At 43.4% G+C, this 20,327-nt stretch overlaps 1 protein-coding gene and 1 pseudogene across 5 annotated transcripts in view; both read left to right on the top strand.

The window, feature by feature from the left end:
• The window catches only part of Patj (PATJ crumbs cell polarity complex component), a 312,739-nt gene that overhangs the window by 256,681 nt on the left and 35,731 nt on the right, over nucleotides 1-20,327 (top strand). For all 5 annotated transcript variants that reach the window (XM_021200048.2, XM_029539757.1, XM_029539756.1 and 2 more), the window contains 6 exons: nucleotides 3,995-4,078; nucleotides 11,299-11,492; nucleotides 13,268-13,415; nucleotides 14,328-14,414; nucleotides 17,843-17,951; nucleotides 18,496-18,533. In XM_021200048.2, coding sequence (XP_021055707.1) covers nucleotides 3,995-4,078; nucleotides 11,299-11,492; nucleotides 13,268-13,415; nucleotides 14,328-14,414; nucleotides 17,843-17,951; nucleotides 18,496-18,533 — 660 coding nt within the window. The remainder of the gene's footprint in view (nucleotides 1-3,994; nucleotides 4,079-11,298; nucleotides 11,493-13,267; nucleotides 13,416-14,327; nucleotides 14,415-17,842; nucleotides 17,952-18,495; nucleotides 18,534-20,327) is intronic.
• On the top strand, nucleotides 1,108-2,560 carry LOC110323028 (annotated as a pseudogene).

Raw genomic sequence — 20,327 nt, forward strand, 5'->3', positions numbered from 1 at the left:
CAGGACACTGCAAACAGGTTTTTTGGATAATGTAATTAGCTTGAGAACACAAGTCGCTACAAATAATTCCCCAAATAGACATCTTATGCCCAAAGTGAAACCTCCAATGCCAGGAATGGGTTATGTCTTGTAGAGTTAACCAAAGAGGTCTATAGACTACCCCTACTTAACAGCATAGCTACCACCAAGGCTGTGGCTACCCTCCACAACCAAATGATAACCAAATAGCAACCTGTTGCTGAAAATACCACTTACATCATCAAACATGGAGAAATCAAGTTGATACCCAAAGAGAACCTCCACCCCTACTGATTAGTGTTTCTGGTGGTAGAGAGTACTTTGTATAATACTGGAAGAGAAAAGTGATCATCAATATCACCCAGCTACAAATTCTACATCCTACAACAGTGATCTGTCTGCAAGATATACCAGTGTAATAGTGGCACAGACGTTACGAGAGTAACCAGCCACTCTCACAGATTTAAGGCCCATTCTGTGAGATGGATCCCACACCTGACACTCTGGCCAACAGGGCTCATGTACACATGAACTCACAGAAATGACAGCAGCATACACAAGACCTGCACCCTGCACAAGTTCAAACAGATAAAATCCCAGCACATACAAAGGGAAATAGACACCTAACCAAGTAGCTGTATGCAAATGATAGCACGTGATAGGAGAGGAAAAATCACTTCTCCAGTGGGGTGACACTGGATTTATCAACCACATTCCAAGGCAGGACCTATTCGCAGGAGGAGCCAGGCAATACAAAGCAGAATCCATGTTGTTGTTGTTCCTGGTTTTGGATATATGTGTTTTGGTTTGGTGTTTTTTGTCTTTAGTGGTATTTGTTTGGACTCTGTATTTTTTTTTAATCTGTTTTTGAAAGAGAGATAGAAAAGAGAACAGGAAGTTGGGTGAATAAGGAGGTGATGAGGACCTGGAAGCTGTTGAGAGAGAAAGAAAATATGACCAAAATATATTCTATGAAAAAATAGGGTCAGTCCCTGCAGCCACTGCTGCCCTCAGCCAGCAGCTCCGCACTGAGTCTGCAGCAGGCTCTACAAGGTGTGGGCGGGTGGGCACTCCTTGGGGTTTTGCAGCCACATCTCCATGGGTTCGGCCCCCTGTGCCACTGTGCTGTGAGAGGCACATGGAGGACCATGAGCAGCTTTACTAAGGAAGAGTTTGACTGCCATATCTTCGATGAAGGCTTTACTGCTAAGGACATTCTGGACCAAAAAAATCAATGACGTCTCTTCCTGTGTTGATAAGGATGCTTTTTATGTTGGGGACCTCGGAGACATTCTAAAGAAGCATCTGAGGTGGCTAAAAGCTCTTCCCATGTTACTCCCCTTTACACAGTCAAGTGTAACGATAGCAGAGCCATAGTGAGCACCCTAGCTGCCATTGGGACAGGATTTGACTGTGCAACCAAGACTGAAATGCAGTTGGTGCAGGGGCTTGGGGTGCCTCCAGAGAGGATTATTTATGCAAATCCTTGTAAACAAGTCTCTTGAATCAAGTGTGCTGCCAGCGACAGAGTCCAGATGATGACTTCTGACAGTGAAACTGAATTGATGAAACTCGCCAGAGGCAAAGTTGGTTTTACAGATTGCCACTGATGATTCCAAAGCAGTTTGTCACCTCAGTGTTAAGTCTGGTGCCACACTCAAAACCAGCAGGCTTCTCTTAGAACAGGCAAAAGAGCTAAATATTGACGGCATTGGTGTCAGCTTCCGTGTGGGCAGTGGATGTCAGTGGATAAGGCAGTGTCGGATGCCCGCTGTGTGTTTGACATGGGAACAGAAGTTGGTTTCAGCATGTATCTGCTTGATATTGGCGGTGGCTTTCCTGGATCTGAAGATACAAAGCTTACGTTTGAAGAGATCACCAGTGTCATCAACCCAACTCTGGACAAGTACTTTCCATCAGACTCTGGAGTGAGACCCATAGCTGAGCCAGGCAGATACTATGTCGAGTCGGCTTTCACACTTGCAGTCAACATCATTGCCAAAAAAAGTGTGGAAGGAGCAGCCTGGCTCTGACTATGAAGATGAGTCATAGGAGCAAACCTTCATGTATTATGTGAATGATGGAGTACATGGATGATTTAACTGCATTCTCTATGACCACACCCATGTGAAGGCCCTGCTGCAGGAAAGACCCAGATGAGAAGTATTACTCATCCAGCATCTGGGGACCAACATGTGATGGCCTTGATCAGATCGTTGAGTGCTGTAACCTGCCTGAAATGCATGTGGGTGATTGGATGCTGTTTGAGAACATGGGTGAATACACCATTGCCGCGACTTCTACTTTCAATGGGTTCCAGAGGCCAAACATCTACTATGTAATGTCATGGCCAATGTGGCAACTCATGAAGAAGATCCAGAGTCATGACTTTCCCCCAGAAGTGGAGGAGCAGGATGATGACACTCTGCCCGTGTCTTGTGCCCAGGACAGTGGGATGAATCGTCACCCTGCAGCCAGTGCTTCTGCTAGGATCAATGTGTAGATGCCATTCTTGTAGCTCTTACCTGCAAGTTTAGCTTGAATTAAGACATTTGGGGGGGACCATTTAACTTAATTATTGCTAGTTTGGGATGTCTTTGAATGCAGTATGGAAGGCTAGAAGATGGGGGTCACACTTACTGTGTTCCTATGGAAAGTTGCAATGTTTGTTTTATATGGATTTTTATTTACTTTTTCGACATGATACTAACAAGTGCCCTCAGCTGCTGAGCAAGCGTGTGTAGCTTGTGCATTGGCAGAATGGACCAAAGCTCATGTTGTGACCCATTGTGAAAAGAAAGTATCTTGAAATAATTGGGCATCAGGGAAATTTGCAAGTATCCCTTAAAGAAGGCATCAACTTCAGCACAGGCTGCTGTATCCCAGCAGTGAGTCTAGCCCAGCATAGCACAGAGGAGAGATGGATGGCACAAGGCTGTGCCCTCTCTGTACAGTATCAGTCTGCTTAGCCTGTCCCAAGTGTGTGCAGTTGGCTATGGACTTTGGGGCCCAGAGTCTGTTGGTGAGGAATGTCATCTGCCTAGTGAACTATTGGCATGGCCACTTCCTAGGAGGGCATCGAGGCTCTTTGACCCTTGCCTGCAAAAATCCTGACTATTCCCTCAACCCTTGACTTCACCTGCATCACCACGTAGTAACAGTTGGACCTATCATGCAGCATTCAACAGTCAACTTCCTGTAATAAATTCAACAACAGCCAAAAAAAAAAAAAAGAAAGAAAGAAAGAAAGAAAGAAGAAAAAGGAAAAAATAGATAAAAAAATAAAGAGGGAAGAAAACAAAAAATGAGGTTATTAATATGAAGAGATGCAAATTATTTTTAATTCATTAGTGAAGTTACATTTTTCAACCTCAGGTTACCTGCCACAGATGGTGTCCTACATACTTGACTTAGAATGTTAAGTTCAGAGGGGCTCCAAGTCCACTGCTGACCTATGCTTGGGTTCTGAGTGCTTCCTCCCACACTTCCTTTCTCCTTCAGCAGGAGCTCATTCCCCAAAGTTCTTTGCTTTCATTGCACAAGTAATGAGGCCTGGTGGAACACTTGATCAGGGCGCACTTCTGGGCTGAACCCTTGAGCTCTAATAAATACCTGAAACTGTGTTTAAAATTACCAGTAAAAAGTAAATGACCCAGAGTTCACCTCCGGTTTGAACATAGCAGCAATGTTCAAGGTCAACAGAAAAACCTGAGGGAAGTTTAACGAGGGATCTGAAGCAAATCCTGTCCTAAAGGAGTGAAATAATCATCTTTGGAAAACATAATTATACTTCTAAGCCTATAACTGTGCTCCATATATATATATATATATATATATATATATATATATATATATATCAGGCAAAGTAAACATCATTACAAGTTGCCAATTGTGAGCAAGTCTGCCCATCGTCTGGGTGCTTGCCTGAGGTTGTTTGTGGTTGTTGAGAATTAATGGGAATTTTTTTTTTTTATAGGATGCTATAGTTATCCATGAAGTCTATGAAGAAGGTGCAGCAGCCAGAGATGGAAGATTATGGGCTGGAGACCAGATATTAGAGGTACCCCATTCTGAATTGCACTTTGTAACAGTGAGCATGATTGATGTCCGACCATAGGTCAGATTGTCTGTCTTTTATTCAATTATTTCCTTGTGATTTCTCTTCTGTTGATCAAAGCCTATGTCAGATTCTCCCCCTTTTCAGTGTTCATTGAACAACTCACTAGTTTGTAATTATGAAGTTCTTTATCTAAATATGAGAAAATGTTTTTAGTGAAGAAGAAAGTACCACTTATAGTTCTATTATTTTAATATCAGATAAGATATATTATATTGCAACTTGATTTTTGTCACTGTTATTTCTTACTAAATCTTCTGATAAAAACATACATACAGACACATACTTCAACACACACCTGCAGTTTTAAAACTTTGTCACGATAAATCATTTCCTTGATTTTAATAGACCATTTGTAAAGAGGAAAGCCTTGCCTCATCACCAGCATTATGTAAAATCTTTTCCCTTAGATAACATCTAGTAGTTACCAAACAGTGAGCTACTTGTCCAAATTCTTTAATTTACCCATCATTTAGAAAAACTGCTAAAACCTTTTAAAAGATTCTAAGGAGCAGAAGAGATGGCTCAGCAGTTAGGAGCTTGTACTGTTCTTCCAGATAGACCCAGTTAGATACCCAGAATCCAGGTTAGGCAACTTACATTCTAGGGAGAATCTGAGGGCATCTGCACTCACATCACATACCTATACATAGACAGATATATGTGTACATATATATAATTAAAATGAGAAAATCAATCTTCAGAAGTAGGAGAAGCAAAACTCATGAACTGATAAGATTAATATGTTAAAAATTAATGGTGGCACAGTGGGCCCTGTGATGCTGGGGACAGATGAGCAGGACGCCCGCCATTCACCGTTTTGAATGGTGCGAGACTTTAGCATCTATTTCTTTCATTGGATGAATTTAATGGGATAGACTTTATGGCCAGCATGTGCAGTTTTTGCTTTGTATCTCTGATGTAGCACATTATGAATGATATCACAGGATTTTATTTCTCCCCTTGGTGGCTCATTTCTGCCTTCCAAGAGGAAAGCAGGGGTGTAAATAAGAGGAAAACCTAGGCGTGACATATAGGAGAAGAATCCCGGTTAAGTACAGATGAGGGTCAGGGCTTCTCTGCAGGCAGTGGGTCTGGGGCTCCCTGGCTTGGGAGGTGTCCCCAGTGCCATTAGTAAGGCGCTAGTGCATGAGGTGAGATAACAAGAAGAGCATCTTTGACAATTAACACAGATGAATTTGCAAACAACACTGGTTTTTAGTGATCAAAGTTTGGGGGACTTCTGGTTTCTGTTTTATTTTTCCTAGATTTTCTAGCCATTTGGTGTTGTTATAGTTGACATTTCAAGATTAATGGCTTTAATATTAATGTAGGTGTTTCAGTGTTGACTCGGCATTTCACAGCATGGGAAGACCAGAGGACCTGGGGTCAATTATTAGTTCCCACAACCATCTGTAACGAGAGTGCCAGGGGATCCAACACTCTCTTCTGACCTCTGTGATACCAGACAAACATGTGGTACATAGCCATGCGTATAGGTGAAATGTCAATACATATAAAATAGTTTTTAAAATGCAAATACATATACCTAATTTTATATCAGTTAAACCTCAGTACAAATTTTCTGCTAGGCTTGGTTGTACAGGCTTATGGTCCCAGCACTCAGGAGGCTGCATGAGTCTAAAGCCTGCCAGAGATTTAGAGTGTGTTCAAGGGCAGGGTAGTCAACTTGGTGAGATTTAGTTAAAAATAAAAACATAAACAAAAACCCTTTTAACCCTTATTCATCTGTTGCCTATAGTGTATATGAGCACACGTGTGTACATGTGCACCAGCACGCATATGGAAGTCAGAGGACAGCTTACAGGAGCCGGTTTTCTCCATCCGTCATGTGCATTCCGAGGATTAAACTCAGGTCATCATACTTGATGGCAAGTGACTTTACCCACCCAGGCATCTTGTCAGCACAAATTAAGCCATGTTTGCTTTTGTTTTAAGAGAGAACCTCATACTGTAGCTCAGACTAGCCTCAGACTCACAATATAGTTGAGGCTGGACTTGAATTCCTAATACTCCTGCATCTGCTTCTCAGTTGTTGGCTTACAGAGAGTGGCCACCACACCAGTCAGAAACATTAAAGTGCTGGGCACATGACTCAGTGGGAGGGGCCTTGGCGTCAATTCTCAATACCATTTTTAAAAACTACTATCTCTCTTTGTTATAGCTGCTTTCCTGCTTTCTTCTGTAAGTACATTTTCTGCTCAGGAGGGTCCTCTGTGTTCTGTAAGCTGGTCTGCCATGGCTGGAATGATATCTGTTCATAATATTCATCTCGTTGGCACAACAGAGTACTTCAAAAAGCAGCTTAAGGGAAAAGGCTTATCTGGCTTACAGCTCCAAAGGTACTGCCTATGGCTGGAAGCAGGGTGGCAAGAATGAGTGACAGCTGATCTCAGGAAGCCGAGAGCAGAGCTGTGCTCAGCCTAGCTCAGTCTGGGACAGGAGCCCAAGGAAAAGTCCCGCCCACGTTAGAATGGGTCTTCCTACTTCAGTTAGCCTGCTCTGTAAAATCCACAGACTCACAGTCCAAGGTTCGTCTCTTTAGTTATTGTAGAACTTGTCAAATTGGCAATCAATATTAAACATCACAATGTCCTAATGTTAAAATTAGGATAAGCCGGATTTTGTTAGAGACACCACCAAACAATTCATTAATGTTGATTAGCATGGACTGTCTTTTTCCTGGTGTTTTTTGGTTTTGGGGCCAGTTCCTTCTCTTATTGCCATTTATAAGCTGTTTAAATGGGATCAGAAAGAGAGTTAATTCCTGATTTACCCCATGAACTCATCATAAAACAATAAGTAACGAAAGCCCTAGCCTGGCAATGGCTCATCCACTTCCCGCATGCCATCCTACTGAAAGGATGTGACAGTGGCACCTCCAAGAGCCCTTCTCAAACAGGAGGCTGCTCCTGCCACCCCAAGCTCAGTGAGCAGTGCTGTGACTAAGCCTGCTTCTCTAAGGACTGTGGAGTGCTGCCACAGTGTCCAGGCTGCACCACTCTGTCTGATCATGCCGCCTGAGCGAGTGGAAACCCGGCTGAAGTTGCTCTGAGCTGAGCAGGCCCCTTAGTGCCTGAATTTGGTAGAGATTGCCTTTGCAATGTTAGAATTCAATGACAGTGCCTTCAATTATCCGTGTGTTTGCTGAGACCTTTGAGATGGCTTACGAAGTCCACCTTCAGTCCTTGAGGTTGGTTACTTTGTGTTTTAACTAACAGAAGTGGTCTTGTGTGCCATCTATTGGACCCTAGGAAAATAATCCACTCAGGTTTCCTAGAGACACGGCCTTCCCTCTGTTTGGTGGGTTTATTCACTAACATGGGAAAGTGTTTAGTGGCCTGAAGGAGTAGCGAGAGGCCCTACACAGGAAAACAGTTCTGCAGTATTTCTGCAGCCCACCCATCTCTGTCCTATATCGGATGAAGGGGCTGAGTTCAAAGACAGGCTTCACCTTCCTGGGCCATGCAGGGCTGCATCAGAACAAGGGGTGGAAGTCACATGTCAGGAGCTCTTCCACTCTTACCTCTTCTGGCCATGTGGGAGCCAGTCTCCCTTTGTTTGGCTCTTTGCCAAGATGTGACCTGGAGGGAGTGGCTAACTTTGAGTCCAAAGCTACCCTGCCCCTGCATTTCTTCTTTGTAGAAATTCAGTAATCACATCAATTATATTTAACTCTGTGGCACATCCTCTAGTAACCTGTTCACAGGCTTACCTAGGAGACTGCACAGTAAAAGGACTAGAGTAGAAATACTGTCTTGGTTAGGAACTGGAGAGATGAGTCAGTGGGCAAGCCACTTGCTGTGTAAGCATGAGGGCTGGAGTTCAGCTCCTCAGCACCCACAGAAGAAGCAAGTAGAAGGCACCGCCTGGAATCCCAGCCCCTGAGAGGTGGGAACAGAGCATCCCCAGAGCAAGCTGGCTACTGAGACTAGCCAAACTGGTGAGTTCTGGATTCAAGTGGGAGACCCTGCCTCAGTCTATAAGGTACAAAAGAACAATAGAAGGTACTCAGTGTCACCTCTGTCTTCTATATGTTAGCACATGTACACACACACACACACACACAAAACGCACATACACACATATCCATTTGGGAAGAAGAAAAGCTTGGGTTCAAATGCTGACTGCTCCTCTACCTGTTAGCTGTGTGACTTTGGTCAGGGTCCGTGGCCTCTCTATGCCTTGTTTTCTTCATCTGTAAATGGAAATGGTAGCAGTGTATATTTCAGAGTTTTGGTATAAGCAGTGTACAAGTAAATATCCATAACAATAATAATAAAAACAACATAATACCAAGACAAAAACAGATGCTCGGCTATAGACAAAAAATATACACTGGAAGAAAAACAGTGTCTCTTAAAAAGAACTAGATATTCACTAGATTCTTGCTTCACCCTATTTATCAGTTCAATATATATCAAATACTGCTGTGTTGCTTTGAATGAGAATGGTCCCATGGGCTCATATATCTGAATACTTGGCCCCTAGTTGGTAGAACTATTTGGGAAGGATTAGGAGGTGTGGCCTTGTTGGAGGAGGTGTATCACTGGTGGGCTTTGAGGCTTCAAAAGCTCATGCCGTTCCCAGTTAGCTTCCTCTGTCTGCCTCCTGTTTGTAGATTAGATGAAGGCTCCCAACTACTACTCTAGCACCAAGCCTGCCTGCCTGCCTGCCTGCTGCCACACTCCTGGACATGGTGGCTATAGACTGACCCACTAAAACGGTCAGCCCAATAAACTTGTTCTTTTATGAGTTACCTTGATCATGGCGTTTTGTCACAGCAATAGAAAAGTAACCAGGATATAAGTTGGTATCAAGAAATGGGCTGGGCTGGTGAGATGGCTCAGCAGGTAAGAGCACCCGACTGTTCTTCCAAAGGTCCTGAGTTCAAATCCCAGCAACCACATGGTGGCTCACACCCATCCGTAACAAGATCTGGCGCCCTCTTCTGGAGTGTCTGAAGTGTCTGAAGACAGCTACAGTGTATTTACATATAATAAATAAATAAATCTTTAAAAAAAAAAAAAAAGAAAGAAAGAAAAAGAAATGGGCTATTACTGCATGGCAGGCCTAGCTATGATGAGCTTTAAAAGACTTTGGGACTTCGGACTATAGTCATGTTCCCACTGTAATGATCATGGCCTTAAACCCTCTAGAACTGTGAGCTCCAGTAAGTACTTTCTTTTATGAGTTGCCTTGTCATGGTGTCTTATCATATTAATAGAAAAGTAACTAAGAGAATTATAATTCAAGACTTTAAACTAGTAGGAAAAAGAGGAGAAACAACTGAAGAATAGGCATAGGCATTGACTTTCTAAGTAGGACTCCAGTCACTTAAGAAATAAAAGAACTGGTCTGGAGAGATGACTCAGTGGTTAAAAGCACTGACTGCTCTTCCAGAGGTTCTGAGTTCAAATCCCAGCAACCACATAATGGCTCACAGCCATCTGTAATGAGATCTGGTGCCCTCTTCTGGTGTACTTATATATAATATATATCCTTGAAAAAAAGAAAAAAGAAAAAAAGAAAGGAACTAACACCAAGCAGTGGCAGCGCACACCTTTGTTCCCAGCATGTAGGAGGCAGATGCAGGAGGAGGAGCTCCGTGAGTTCAAGGTCAGGTTAGTCTGTAGAGCAAGTTTCAGGCCAGCCAGGAGGACACAAAGAAACCCTGTCTCAGAGATGGGGAGTGAGGAAGGAGGGGGGGAGGACAAATTTGCATCCAATTAGAAAGCTTTTGCATATCAAATGACATTGTTAATCAGAACAGAAGAGAGAGTAAGAAAAAAAATCTTTGCTTGCTATTGATACAACAGAGGGTTAATACTCAGAATATTTGAAGAACTAACAAATTACACACTGAAAGAACAAGAAATCTAGCAAATAAGTTTGCAGAAAAATCGATGGAACTGGGTAGCATCATGTATGCAAAGTAAGTCAGACTCAGTGAAGTATCGTGGTTTGTCTTGTGGCATGTCTAGGTGGGAGGAAGTCATGTGAGTGGAAGGGGGACTATTTGGAAAGAGGAAGATCAGGAAGAGGGTTGAGACAGAAGGTAATAAGGGGATGAATGTGAACAGAGTACATTGTATGTATATGAAAATATCACAAGTATTTATGCAGCTAATATTCACTAATAAAGCTAGGGGTGGATCCATAAGGACTGGCATTACAAGCACTATGGAAATATTTACTTAAAAAATAAGTTGGCTAGATGATCTCCGTATAACAGAGCAAGAGAATGGGACTCAGAGGGATTCGGAGCCGCCCACATTCGTGTGATTTGCCAACAGAACTGTGTCTTTGCTAACTGTCCCCAGTATCCTACATTCTCTGGTGGCAGCCTCTCTGTGCCTGTGCCATCAGATTCAAATGATGGCCTGTGCCATCAGATTCAAATGATGGCACAAGTCTGCAAGGGCTTCTTTGAAGCTGTTGGAAACACCTATCCTTTATCTCCTCCTGGGCCACTTCTGAAGATGATGTAATCTGAGCAATTAAGAGTGAGGAGCCAGCCAGATTTGTACTGTGCAGACCTTAATCTCAGTGCTCAGGAGGCCGAGGCAGCAGATCTCTGAGTTTGAGGCTACCCTGGCCTGTATAGCATATCCAGGACAGCCAGGGCTACCCAGTGAGACTATTTCAAAGAGTCAAAGACAGACAGACAAATGAAAAAGAGCAAAGATGTCAAATATAACAAGAGCAAAGATGTCAAGTATAACAGCAAACAGCTCACAGATACTAACTGGGCTGATAACTGTACTAGCTACTTCTCTTCAACCTCAATAAGTAAATAAATAGGGGTACACACACACACACGCACCACATCCCATACACACACTCTACCCACCACACATATGCATACCGCACACACACACACACATACACACACCAGCTCCCCTAACTCCACAATGAAGTTCCCAGCTGTGTAAATATATGCCACAGTACCAGCCCACCCTCTGCTCTTTGTGAGGTAGGGTCTTTAAGTGAGAAGCAGCCCCTACTTCTGATTCTCACATGGTGCACTCTGGGAATGAGTTGGAACTCTGTTGAGATTTCTCACTGGTTGGATCAAGCTGCCGCAGCGGGCTGAAGCCTCTGTTGTAAGCCACCCCGTCTCAGGATGTCTGTTGTTACAGGTTAATGGGGTTGATCTGAGGAGCTCCAGCCATGAAGAAGCCATCACAGCCCTGAGGCAGACCCCCCAGAAGGTGCGGCTGGTGGTATACAGAGATGAAGCACAGTACAGAGATGAGGAGAACTTGGAGGTGTTCCTTGTGGATCTGCAGAAGAAGACTGGCCGAGGACTAGGCCTGAGCATTGTTGGGAAACGGTAAGGATGGGTCTTCAAGCTGGGGTCAGCCTTTCCTTTTCCTCAAATGGGGACTAATGCTTTTAAATGCTGAAAGAGAAAACCTACTGTGAACTAGTGATGGGTTTTGAAGACCTGTTGAGATACAAGAAGGCCCAGTGCACACACCTGATTCCAGCTGGGCTGCTGACTCTGCACTCAGCTCACAGTAAGGATCAGAGTGGCTGCCTAGGGCAGTATTTGTGGGTTTCTCTTACATACTTGGGTCCAGAGCAACTGCAGAGACGGTGCTCAGCTGCTTGCTTCTTACCTGGGGCCATCCCAAGCAGAGAACAGTGGCTCTGTTTTGGATCGCTTGTTGAGATAGGATCTCACTGTGTAGACTAGTTTCAAACGCACAACAATCCTGTCTTAGCTGGGATGACTGGTGTGCACCACCACACAGTGTTCTTCTTTGCTATCAGGTGATAGATGAGGTGAGCCTCCTTCACCTGCACTGCAGATTTAGTTTGAAAAGAACGTTTATATTCCTCAGCATGAAACTTTCCATTGTGAAGGGTCAGATGCATCTCTTAAAAGCTTACAAATCCTTTTGACAAACAATTCCATAAATCCTTAAAGGTGTGCTTGCAGCTGCTTATTGCATATGTTTGCAGTAACTAAGGAGTAGAAGAAATGTATACCAGCTCATTAACAGGTTTTCAATTGTCAGAACACAGTTAAGAATGGAGTTATATGAGGAAATTTCTGAGTGCTTGTAAGAAAAAAAAAGCTGGAGTGTTGTGGCCTCAGTTCCTTCAAAGCACAGACTTGTTCTGTTCTTGGGGTGGGTTTTTGTGTTTGTCCAGGTAGAGTGGATAGAAGGGAATTTACTTCCGTTGTTGTTATTCATATGCCTCTATGGAAAAAAAACATCTTTTGCCACACATGACTTGTCCCTGTGATTAAACACCTTACTCAAATGATCCTTCTTAACCCTCAGAATACATAGTGGTGACCTCTTAGATTCCTGGGACCCACATGCTGAAAGAAAAGTACCACATCCCACATGCTGTTCTTGCTGTCCATGAGTGTGCGGGCATGCTCATATCCACATAAACATGAATACATTAATGTAAATAAATATATGAGCAATAAACAAATGATTTCATTTTTTAAGAAAGGAAGTTACTAGCCATAGGCTCTTCTCTAGGAGAATAGCTTGCTCACTTTGTGTCTGTATGGGGTGCTGGGGTCACCCCAGACCCACACTCACAGCAGAAAGCAGTCAGCCCTGGGCCTCTATATGCCAGGCCACAAATTCTGCCCTTTTAAAAAGTAAATGGTGGTGCCCACCTTTAATGTCAGCATTTGGGAGGCAGAGGCAGGCCAGTCTGTGAGGCTAACCTAATGTACAAAGCAAGTTTCAGGACATTCAGAACTACACAGAGAAACCCTGTCTCAAAATAATAATAATTAATAATAATAATAAAGTAAATTACCATTTTGCATCTCAAAATCATATACACAAATACACACACACACACACACACACACACACACCAGTGCTTGTATCACCACCAATAAACATAGAAGTACAGTAGGCAAAGATGGATGTACAATACATAGCACAAATGGGCATAATCTAAGCATAAGTTTATTATTTAGAAAGTTAGTGGATGGCACTGGACTTGATGGATTGGTTTTAGAACTTCTGAGTTCTAGTTCTTAGATCTTTAGTGTTTATAAAGAATGTCCAATTTTAATTAATAACTACCTGGCTGTGCCAATCCCACAATGCTTGGTGATGTTAACAGGAGTGGAAGCGGAGTGTTTATTTCCGACATTGTGAAAGGCGGGGCCGCAGACCTCGATGGGAGGTTAATTCGAGGAGACCAGATCTTGTCTGTGAATGGAGAAGACATGAGACACGCCTCACAGGAGACAGTGGCCACCATCCTGAAGGTGAGTCCCTAAGCACTAGCCACAGTGATCAGTGCTCAGAGCTGTCCCAGTCCACCTGACCTCAGTTGGATGTTCTTGCTATGCTCTTACAAAAGTATAACGCGTGATTGTTCCAAATGCCCAAGAGCAGATTGAACAAAAGCTATCGTAGTGACTACACAGACAGAGGAAACTGCCTGGAGATTTGAGGCAGTTCCTCGTGCTAGTGAGCATCCTAACTGCCAGACGTGTTGGTAATCAGCCTATTGGGCAGAATGTGTTCTCCTAGAGCAGGGAGTCCATCCCTCGGTATTAATCAACGCCAACTTAGTGCTAGGAGGGAATGCTAAAGCTTGTCTAGACTGGTTTCTTCCTTTCACAAATAAAAGCAGAGTCACAAAGCTCTGCTGGGGCAGGTTGCTCCTACCGTGGGCTCTGGTGAGCCTGGGGAAGCCTGCAGCTCAGACTTCTCCACTGAGGGGCTCTCCTCCTGGAACTCCTTCCTCTTTGGTTGCAACCAGTGGACCTTCAAACAACTGTGGAAGTTTGTGCACACAGAGGGTTTGTTTAATAATCGTGTTCCTGGTACAGCTCTCAGTTACTCTTCAAAGGGCCTGCATTTGTAAACTGTCTCTTGTTGGATTTCCCTCTGCTGTTTCCCACTTCCGGACTGCTGTGTCCTTTATGATCACTTAGGTCAGACGGAAGGGAGATGGAAGGGGAGAAAGGCACAGTGATATCAAATCCATTTAATGCACCCGGTGGTGCTGAGTTCCTGTTTCGTTTGGGTTTTGGATGACTGGATCTCCTTTTGCCTGATGACCCGGTTATCCTCTGGTGCGCCTCTGCTGCAGAGACGGCTGAAGGCCTACACTGGTGTTTCAGACCATAAGTGCTGCCACATCTCACTTCCGACTTTCCTGCCTTCCCAAGTGTGTCCAGGGTCTTGTCCAGCTGGAGATTGGGAGACTCCGTGCCGGTTCCTGGGCCGCCTCTCGGAAGACCTCGCAGAACAGTCAGGTTGTCGACTCTCTCACCCTTGTGTGCCCGCTGGGGGAAAGTTTCTCATTTCATACACGATTATTTAGAAATGATATCTTCCGTGCTGCATGCTCACAACACCAGCTTCAGTGTGCTTTCATGTGTGTGAAATAAAAATGAAAGGTGGGGTGGAAATTCATTAAGAAATTTTTCTCTCCTTTATTGCCTGTGTTTTCTTAGAACCTTTTTTTTCTCTCTCTACTCAATATTGCTGTGTGCACGTGTACACGGCTGTGTTTATTTTAGAAAAGGGAAAAAAAAGAGGTAACATCTGGTAGCAATTTGACCTCATTAGCACAACATTGTTCTATTCATCCAATTAAACATTGCTGTAAAGTTAAGTTGTGAATAGCCACTCATACACGCTGAGGGCAGTGAACAGTACACTCCTAGGAGAGTGAAGTCTGGGGGTTTCTCTCCTGGCGGGGAGGTATTAGTGGGTGACATTTTTCGAGTTAGCAAATACATTTATTTGCAAGACTGATGTCAGTACCACCTTTTTAATGAAGTATTTTCACGGTAATTTGTGTGCGTGTGTTATAATGGCTGACACACTTGGTGACTGCTCTTAGTCCCACTTGGCACATGATTCAGCTGTAAACATTTACATGTGACCCCCTAGCCTTTTTTTTTTTTTTTTTTTTGAGGTTAAAGTGTGCCTTTTAATTCTCTCCTAGTTGCCCCGTAACTGCAGCCTCCCCACAGCCTAAGGTGCCTTGGATTTGTGGTTGGCATTAGCTGGTCCTGCAAAGCCCTTAGCTGCAGCTTTGCCTCATTAGTATGAGAAAATGGGCAACAAAAGATAGCATGGAGGGCCAGTGCATCAGTGCTTAAATGCGCTTGCTACCACCCCTGATGACCTGAGTTTAATCCCTGCAACTCTTATGGTAGAAGGAGAGGACTGACTCCAAAGGTTGTGCTCTGACCTCCGTACTCTATGTTGTCTGTGTGTCATAGTATGTTGTCACTTACTGTGGCATGTACTGCTACACACACAGACACACACACATGCATGCACCCACAAGCATAATAAAAGAATTTTAAATTTATGTCATTGATCAAACAGGATCACAGACTAGCTGCTTTAACTTCAGGAATCTTCAAAATGGCAGGTGGAGAGATGGTCCAAAGTTTAAGAGCACTTGTTGCTCTTCCAAAAGGACCCAGGTTAAGTCCCCAGAACCTACATGGTGGCTCACAACTGTCTAGCTCCTTTTCTAGGAAGTTTGAAACCTATACTCATACAGATATGAGCACATACATATAAATACAATTTCAAATAAAAGAAGAAGAATATTCAAAACAATCAAACCTAATCCACACTGTTAAATACCGATTCTCCACACCACCCCCGACTTCTGTAATTAGCAGATAACATAGACACACAAGTAAATAGTCGGGATTCAGTGGAGACTTAAGTTGACAGTAGGAGCTGCAGTCAGCAGTCTCAGGCAAACCTGTCTGATGGAAGACTCGCCTGTCTTGAGTGGGTCCATCGGAGCCTCACACCAGGAGCTGAGAGTACAGTGCAAGCCAGACTAGAGGTAGAACTGTTATTCCCCTGGATGGATAGATCACTGGACTTCTTAGTTCATTTTAAGTTTGTACAGTGTGGTGTTTAATTGTGGTTAAGTATAACTGCCAATTCATACATTTCTGTGCACCGTATAAACTGGGTATGGTGACAAACACCTGCCATCCTACTACCCAGGGAGGCGGAGGGAGGAGAAGCATAGGTTCAAGGTCATACTCAATTAGGTAGCACATAAGGTGTGTCAGCTTAGGCCACGTGGGACATCTGTGCCACACCAAAGAAACACGAGTCTATCCTAAAGTATTCAGGTGTCTATGACCTATAGTCAGATGAACTTTAGAAGATGAATTAATTGATAAGTAGACAGTATGTAATAAAGAACATGTGGGGGCTAGAGCGTTGTGTTAGGGTTGAAACCACTTGTTATTCCTGCAGAAGACCCAGGTTCAATTCTCAACACCCACATCATGGCACATGATGATTTGTAGCTCCAGATCCAGTGCTTCAGGCTGGTCCATATGATGTACATACATACATACATACATACATAACAAGATACTTCTATGTATAAAATAGAAATTATAGACATTTTGTTTTTCGTTTTATTTTTGTTTTTATGAGAGAGATTCCCAAATGTGTGTCCAGGGTCAGGTTCCTCTGGCTCTACCTCCCTAGTGCTGGAATTATATATTGTATGTGTGTATCATGAAAAAAGTTATAATTCTTATAACTTTTCTGCTTACTTGAAATCTTTCTTATTTCAGAAATAGTTCAATGTTTTAAAGGTTCTTCCACAATTAAATAAATGATCGTTAAGCTGTGGGGGGTGAAGCATCTGTCTGACATGCGTGAAGCCCTACGTTTGATGCTTGGCAAAAAAATAAGAAAGAAAGAAAGAAAGAAAGAAAGAAAGAAAGAAAGAAAGAAAGAAAGAAAGAAAGGAAGGAAGGAAGGAAGGAAGGAAGGAAGGAAGAAAGAAAGAAAGAAAGAAAGAAAGAAAGAAAGAGAAAGAAGCTGGGCGTGGTGGCGCACGCCTTTAATCCCAGCACTCGGGAGGCAGAGGCAGGCGGATTTCTGAGTTCGAAGCCAGCCTGGTCTACAGAGTGAGTTCCAGGACAGCCAAGGCCACACAGAGAAACCCTGTCTTGAAAAAACAAAAACAAAAACAAAAAAGGGGGGGAGAGAGAAAGAGAAAGCGGGTTGTGGACGTTGTACATCGTGGTGCGCACTAGGCTCCGCACCACGATGTACAACGTCCACAAGCAGTGCGGGGAGGGGAGGGGAGGGGAGGGATTATAAATCTCAACGATCTATTTAAGTGAGGGAAACAGTTAAATGCAGGTGTAAGAGGTTGGTTTGACCCATCCTGCCTATAGGACAATGTTCAGAATATAAAAGTAAGAAACCTCTAAAATCTGTTCTTTCTGTTTCGTGGTGACCGCTTTCTCTAGAAGTCTGTATTCAGTCTCCTTTCTGTTGATTTAGCTCCACACACTGGCTAAGCAAGACACGGGCTGTAATTTGGGTCATGTTGGTTGCCTCCTCAAAGGACAGGGCTGGTCACTGAAGGCTGTAACACTAGCAAACTAGGGAAATGCTTGATGTTATGTGCAGCAGAGGCAGCTCGAATATCTGTCTTTGTACTATGACTCAGAAGTGAGCATCCACGGGGGGGGGGGGGACACAGGGGAGAGCGAGTGTTTATGTGGGACTAGGGTGGAGGGGGTGAGCACAGTGACTGGTTTTGTTTCTTGACTTTTTCAGAATGGTCTGTAGCTGTCTGGTGACCTCAGTCTCTGCAGACTCAGATGAAGGGTGTCTCTAGGACCATAGCAGTGCCTGCACATAAGTGACCACAGTGTCTCCTTTTCAGGGGGATCAGCACAGTGCACACAGCAGCTATCGGCCTTCCTTTGCCCCAGTCATCACCAGCCTACAAAACCTGGTTGGCACAAAAAGATCTTCAGATCCTCCCCAGAAATGTAAGTTCAAAGTCAGCCTAAGCTACATAGTATGGCCTATTTGAAGAGGAAGCAGAAGAGGTGCACAGATCCCATGAGCAACAGAAAACCAAAAACTTAAGAGTGCATCACAAAGTACAACTGTTTGTTTACAGAGAGAACACGAATACATTACTGGTACCTGGAGGGGGTGAGAAGTCCACATGCCCTGGAGAACAGAGTGAAGGGAATTGGGGTTTTAAGGCCCTCTTGGGTGAGGGTTATCTTTGAGTAGGGCAGAAAAATGCACAATGAAACATAACTGTATTGTTCCCCAGCTCTGAGTAGCCATGTTTCAGGCCATTGCTGCTGCGGCCTATCAGCTCCTCTGGTCAGACCCAGTGGTTACGGCCACACCTGCCCACACTGGGATAGTGCCCCTGAAGACTCAGTGGAGTCCTGGTACAGAGGAAGGGTGTACCCCGCTTGCTGTAGCCTCTTTTCTTGAAAAACCTAGACAGTTGTACTTAGGCGTATTCGGTCTGATCAGAAGCATTAGTGAATGGCCTTGCTTCTCTACCCACAGGCACAGAGGAAGAACCAAGGACTGTTGAGATAATCAGAGTAAGTCAGTGGTTGTTTGACTCTACTTTGTCCGTTTTCTCTCTGAATGTAGTCTATCAGATTATGTGTTATTCCAAGTCACTAAAGTAATTAAGTAACAGAAATAGACTTTAAAAAAGTAGATTGAAAAATGTAAGTGACCATTGTGAATTGTTTAGTATCTCCTTTTCATAATTGTGTGTGTGTGTGTGTGTTTAAATTTCACACAACAGAATATTGGACATTCTCTCATAGCTCATCTTCATACCTTGCTGCGTGAACTTGGAGCCATGTCAGCAGAGAACATGATTGTTCCTGGTTATATAATATTCACCCCATTGACTGGGTATGCCTAGAACTTATTTTAATCCTCTTCCTTTCATTAAATGATTAGCATATTTCTTTTTTTATTTTTCTTTCTTTCTTTTCTTTTTTTTTTTTTTTTTTTTTTTTTTTTTTTTTTTTTTTTTTTTTTTTTTATCTGTGTATGAGCGTTTTGCCACATGTGTATCTGTGCACTCTCTGCATTCCTGGTGCCCACAGAAGCCAGAAGTGCCTCTGAAACAGGAGTTATAGATGGTTGTGAGCTACCACATGGGGGCTGGGAGTCAAACCCACATCCTCTACAAAAATAGCAAATGTTTTAACCATGCAACGTTTCTCTAGCCCCTATGTTTAATTTTTTACCTTATATAGCAAGCATTGCTATGTGTACATTTTTGCCTATATCCTGAATAATCACCTCGGGATTAATTGCTAGAAAAGAAGCTATCAGATCCAAAGCCATGGCGGGGGCAGGGTACGGCTGGGTTGCAGGAAACCTGGCTAGCTTATGTGAGACCATGGAGTCCATCTTCAGTCTCTTGTTAAAGGCTTTGTATGTGTTGTGGAATTGTTCTTTTGTAAAGATCATGTGAGGTTTATTCCAGTTTCATACATGTTCAGACACTGATTTCTCAGCTAATGTGTGCTCTCTGGAATGTTAGAAAGTAGACTTTGGTTCATCTCCTGAACTGTAAGCCTGAGGTTCAAGAGTAGTGATGAGATTCCAGTCCTGTTGTAACCAGAGTAAGCAGTAGAGCGATTCCTTCTCAGCTCAGGTCCCTGGATTCAGTCAGAGCTTGTGCTCACACTTGCTCAGTGACTGGTTACTTCGTAGATAGAGCTGCCTAACAGAATGTTAGAGACTGCTGTCTACAACAGCAGATGTTAATTCTCCGCAGTTTTAGAAGCGAAAAGTTTGACATTAAGGTGTAGGCTAACTTTCTCTGAGCTCTCCTTGGCTTACAGATGGCTGCCTTCCTGTGGTGGCCACATGTGACTTTCATATGTTTCACCATTCTGGAGGTTCTCCTTTTATACAGCCTCTCCCATGAGGATTCCTGTCCGACTGAATTAAAGCCCTCCCTAGCAGTCTCATCCTAAAGACTGTCTCAAAAATAGAGTTGTGTTTTCAGGAACTAGAACACGGAGCATCAATATGAAATGGCACACTTTAATGGGGTACAACCCATCTGACATAGCTCACTGATCTTTCATTGAGTCAGCCTCAGATTTTTCATCTATAGCATGCCCTTGTAAAACTAACTCATATCATAAACCAACACTTTATACAGATTGAATGCTGAGCCTGGTGCCTCGTGCCTGTAATTTCTACATTTTCAAGGCTAAGATAAGATTGCCATAAGTCGGATCAGCCTTGGCTACAAAGTCAGTCCCTATGGAGTACTACTCAGCTATTAAAAACAATGAATTTATGAAATTCTTGGGCAAATGGATGTATCTGGAGGATATCATCCTTAGTGAGGTAACCCA

The sequence above is a fragment of the Mus pahari genome, chromosome 6 (assembly GCF_900095145.1).
Source record: "Mus pahari chromosome 6, PAHARI_EIJ_v1.1, whole genome shotgun sequence".
NCBI classification, from domain to species: Eukaryota; Metazoa; Chordata; class Mammalia; order Rodentia; family Muridae; genus Mus; species Mus pahari.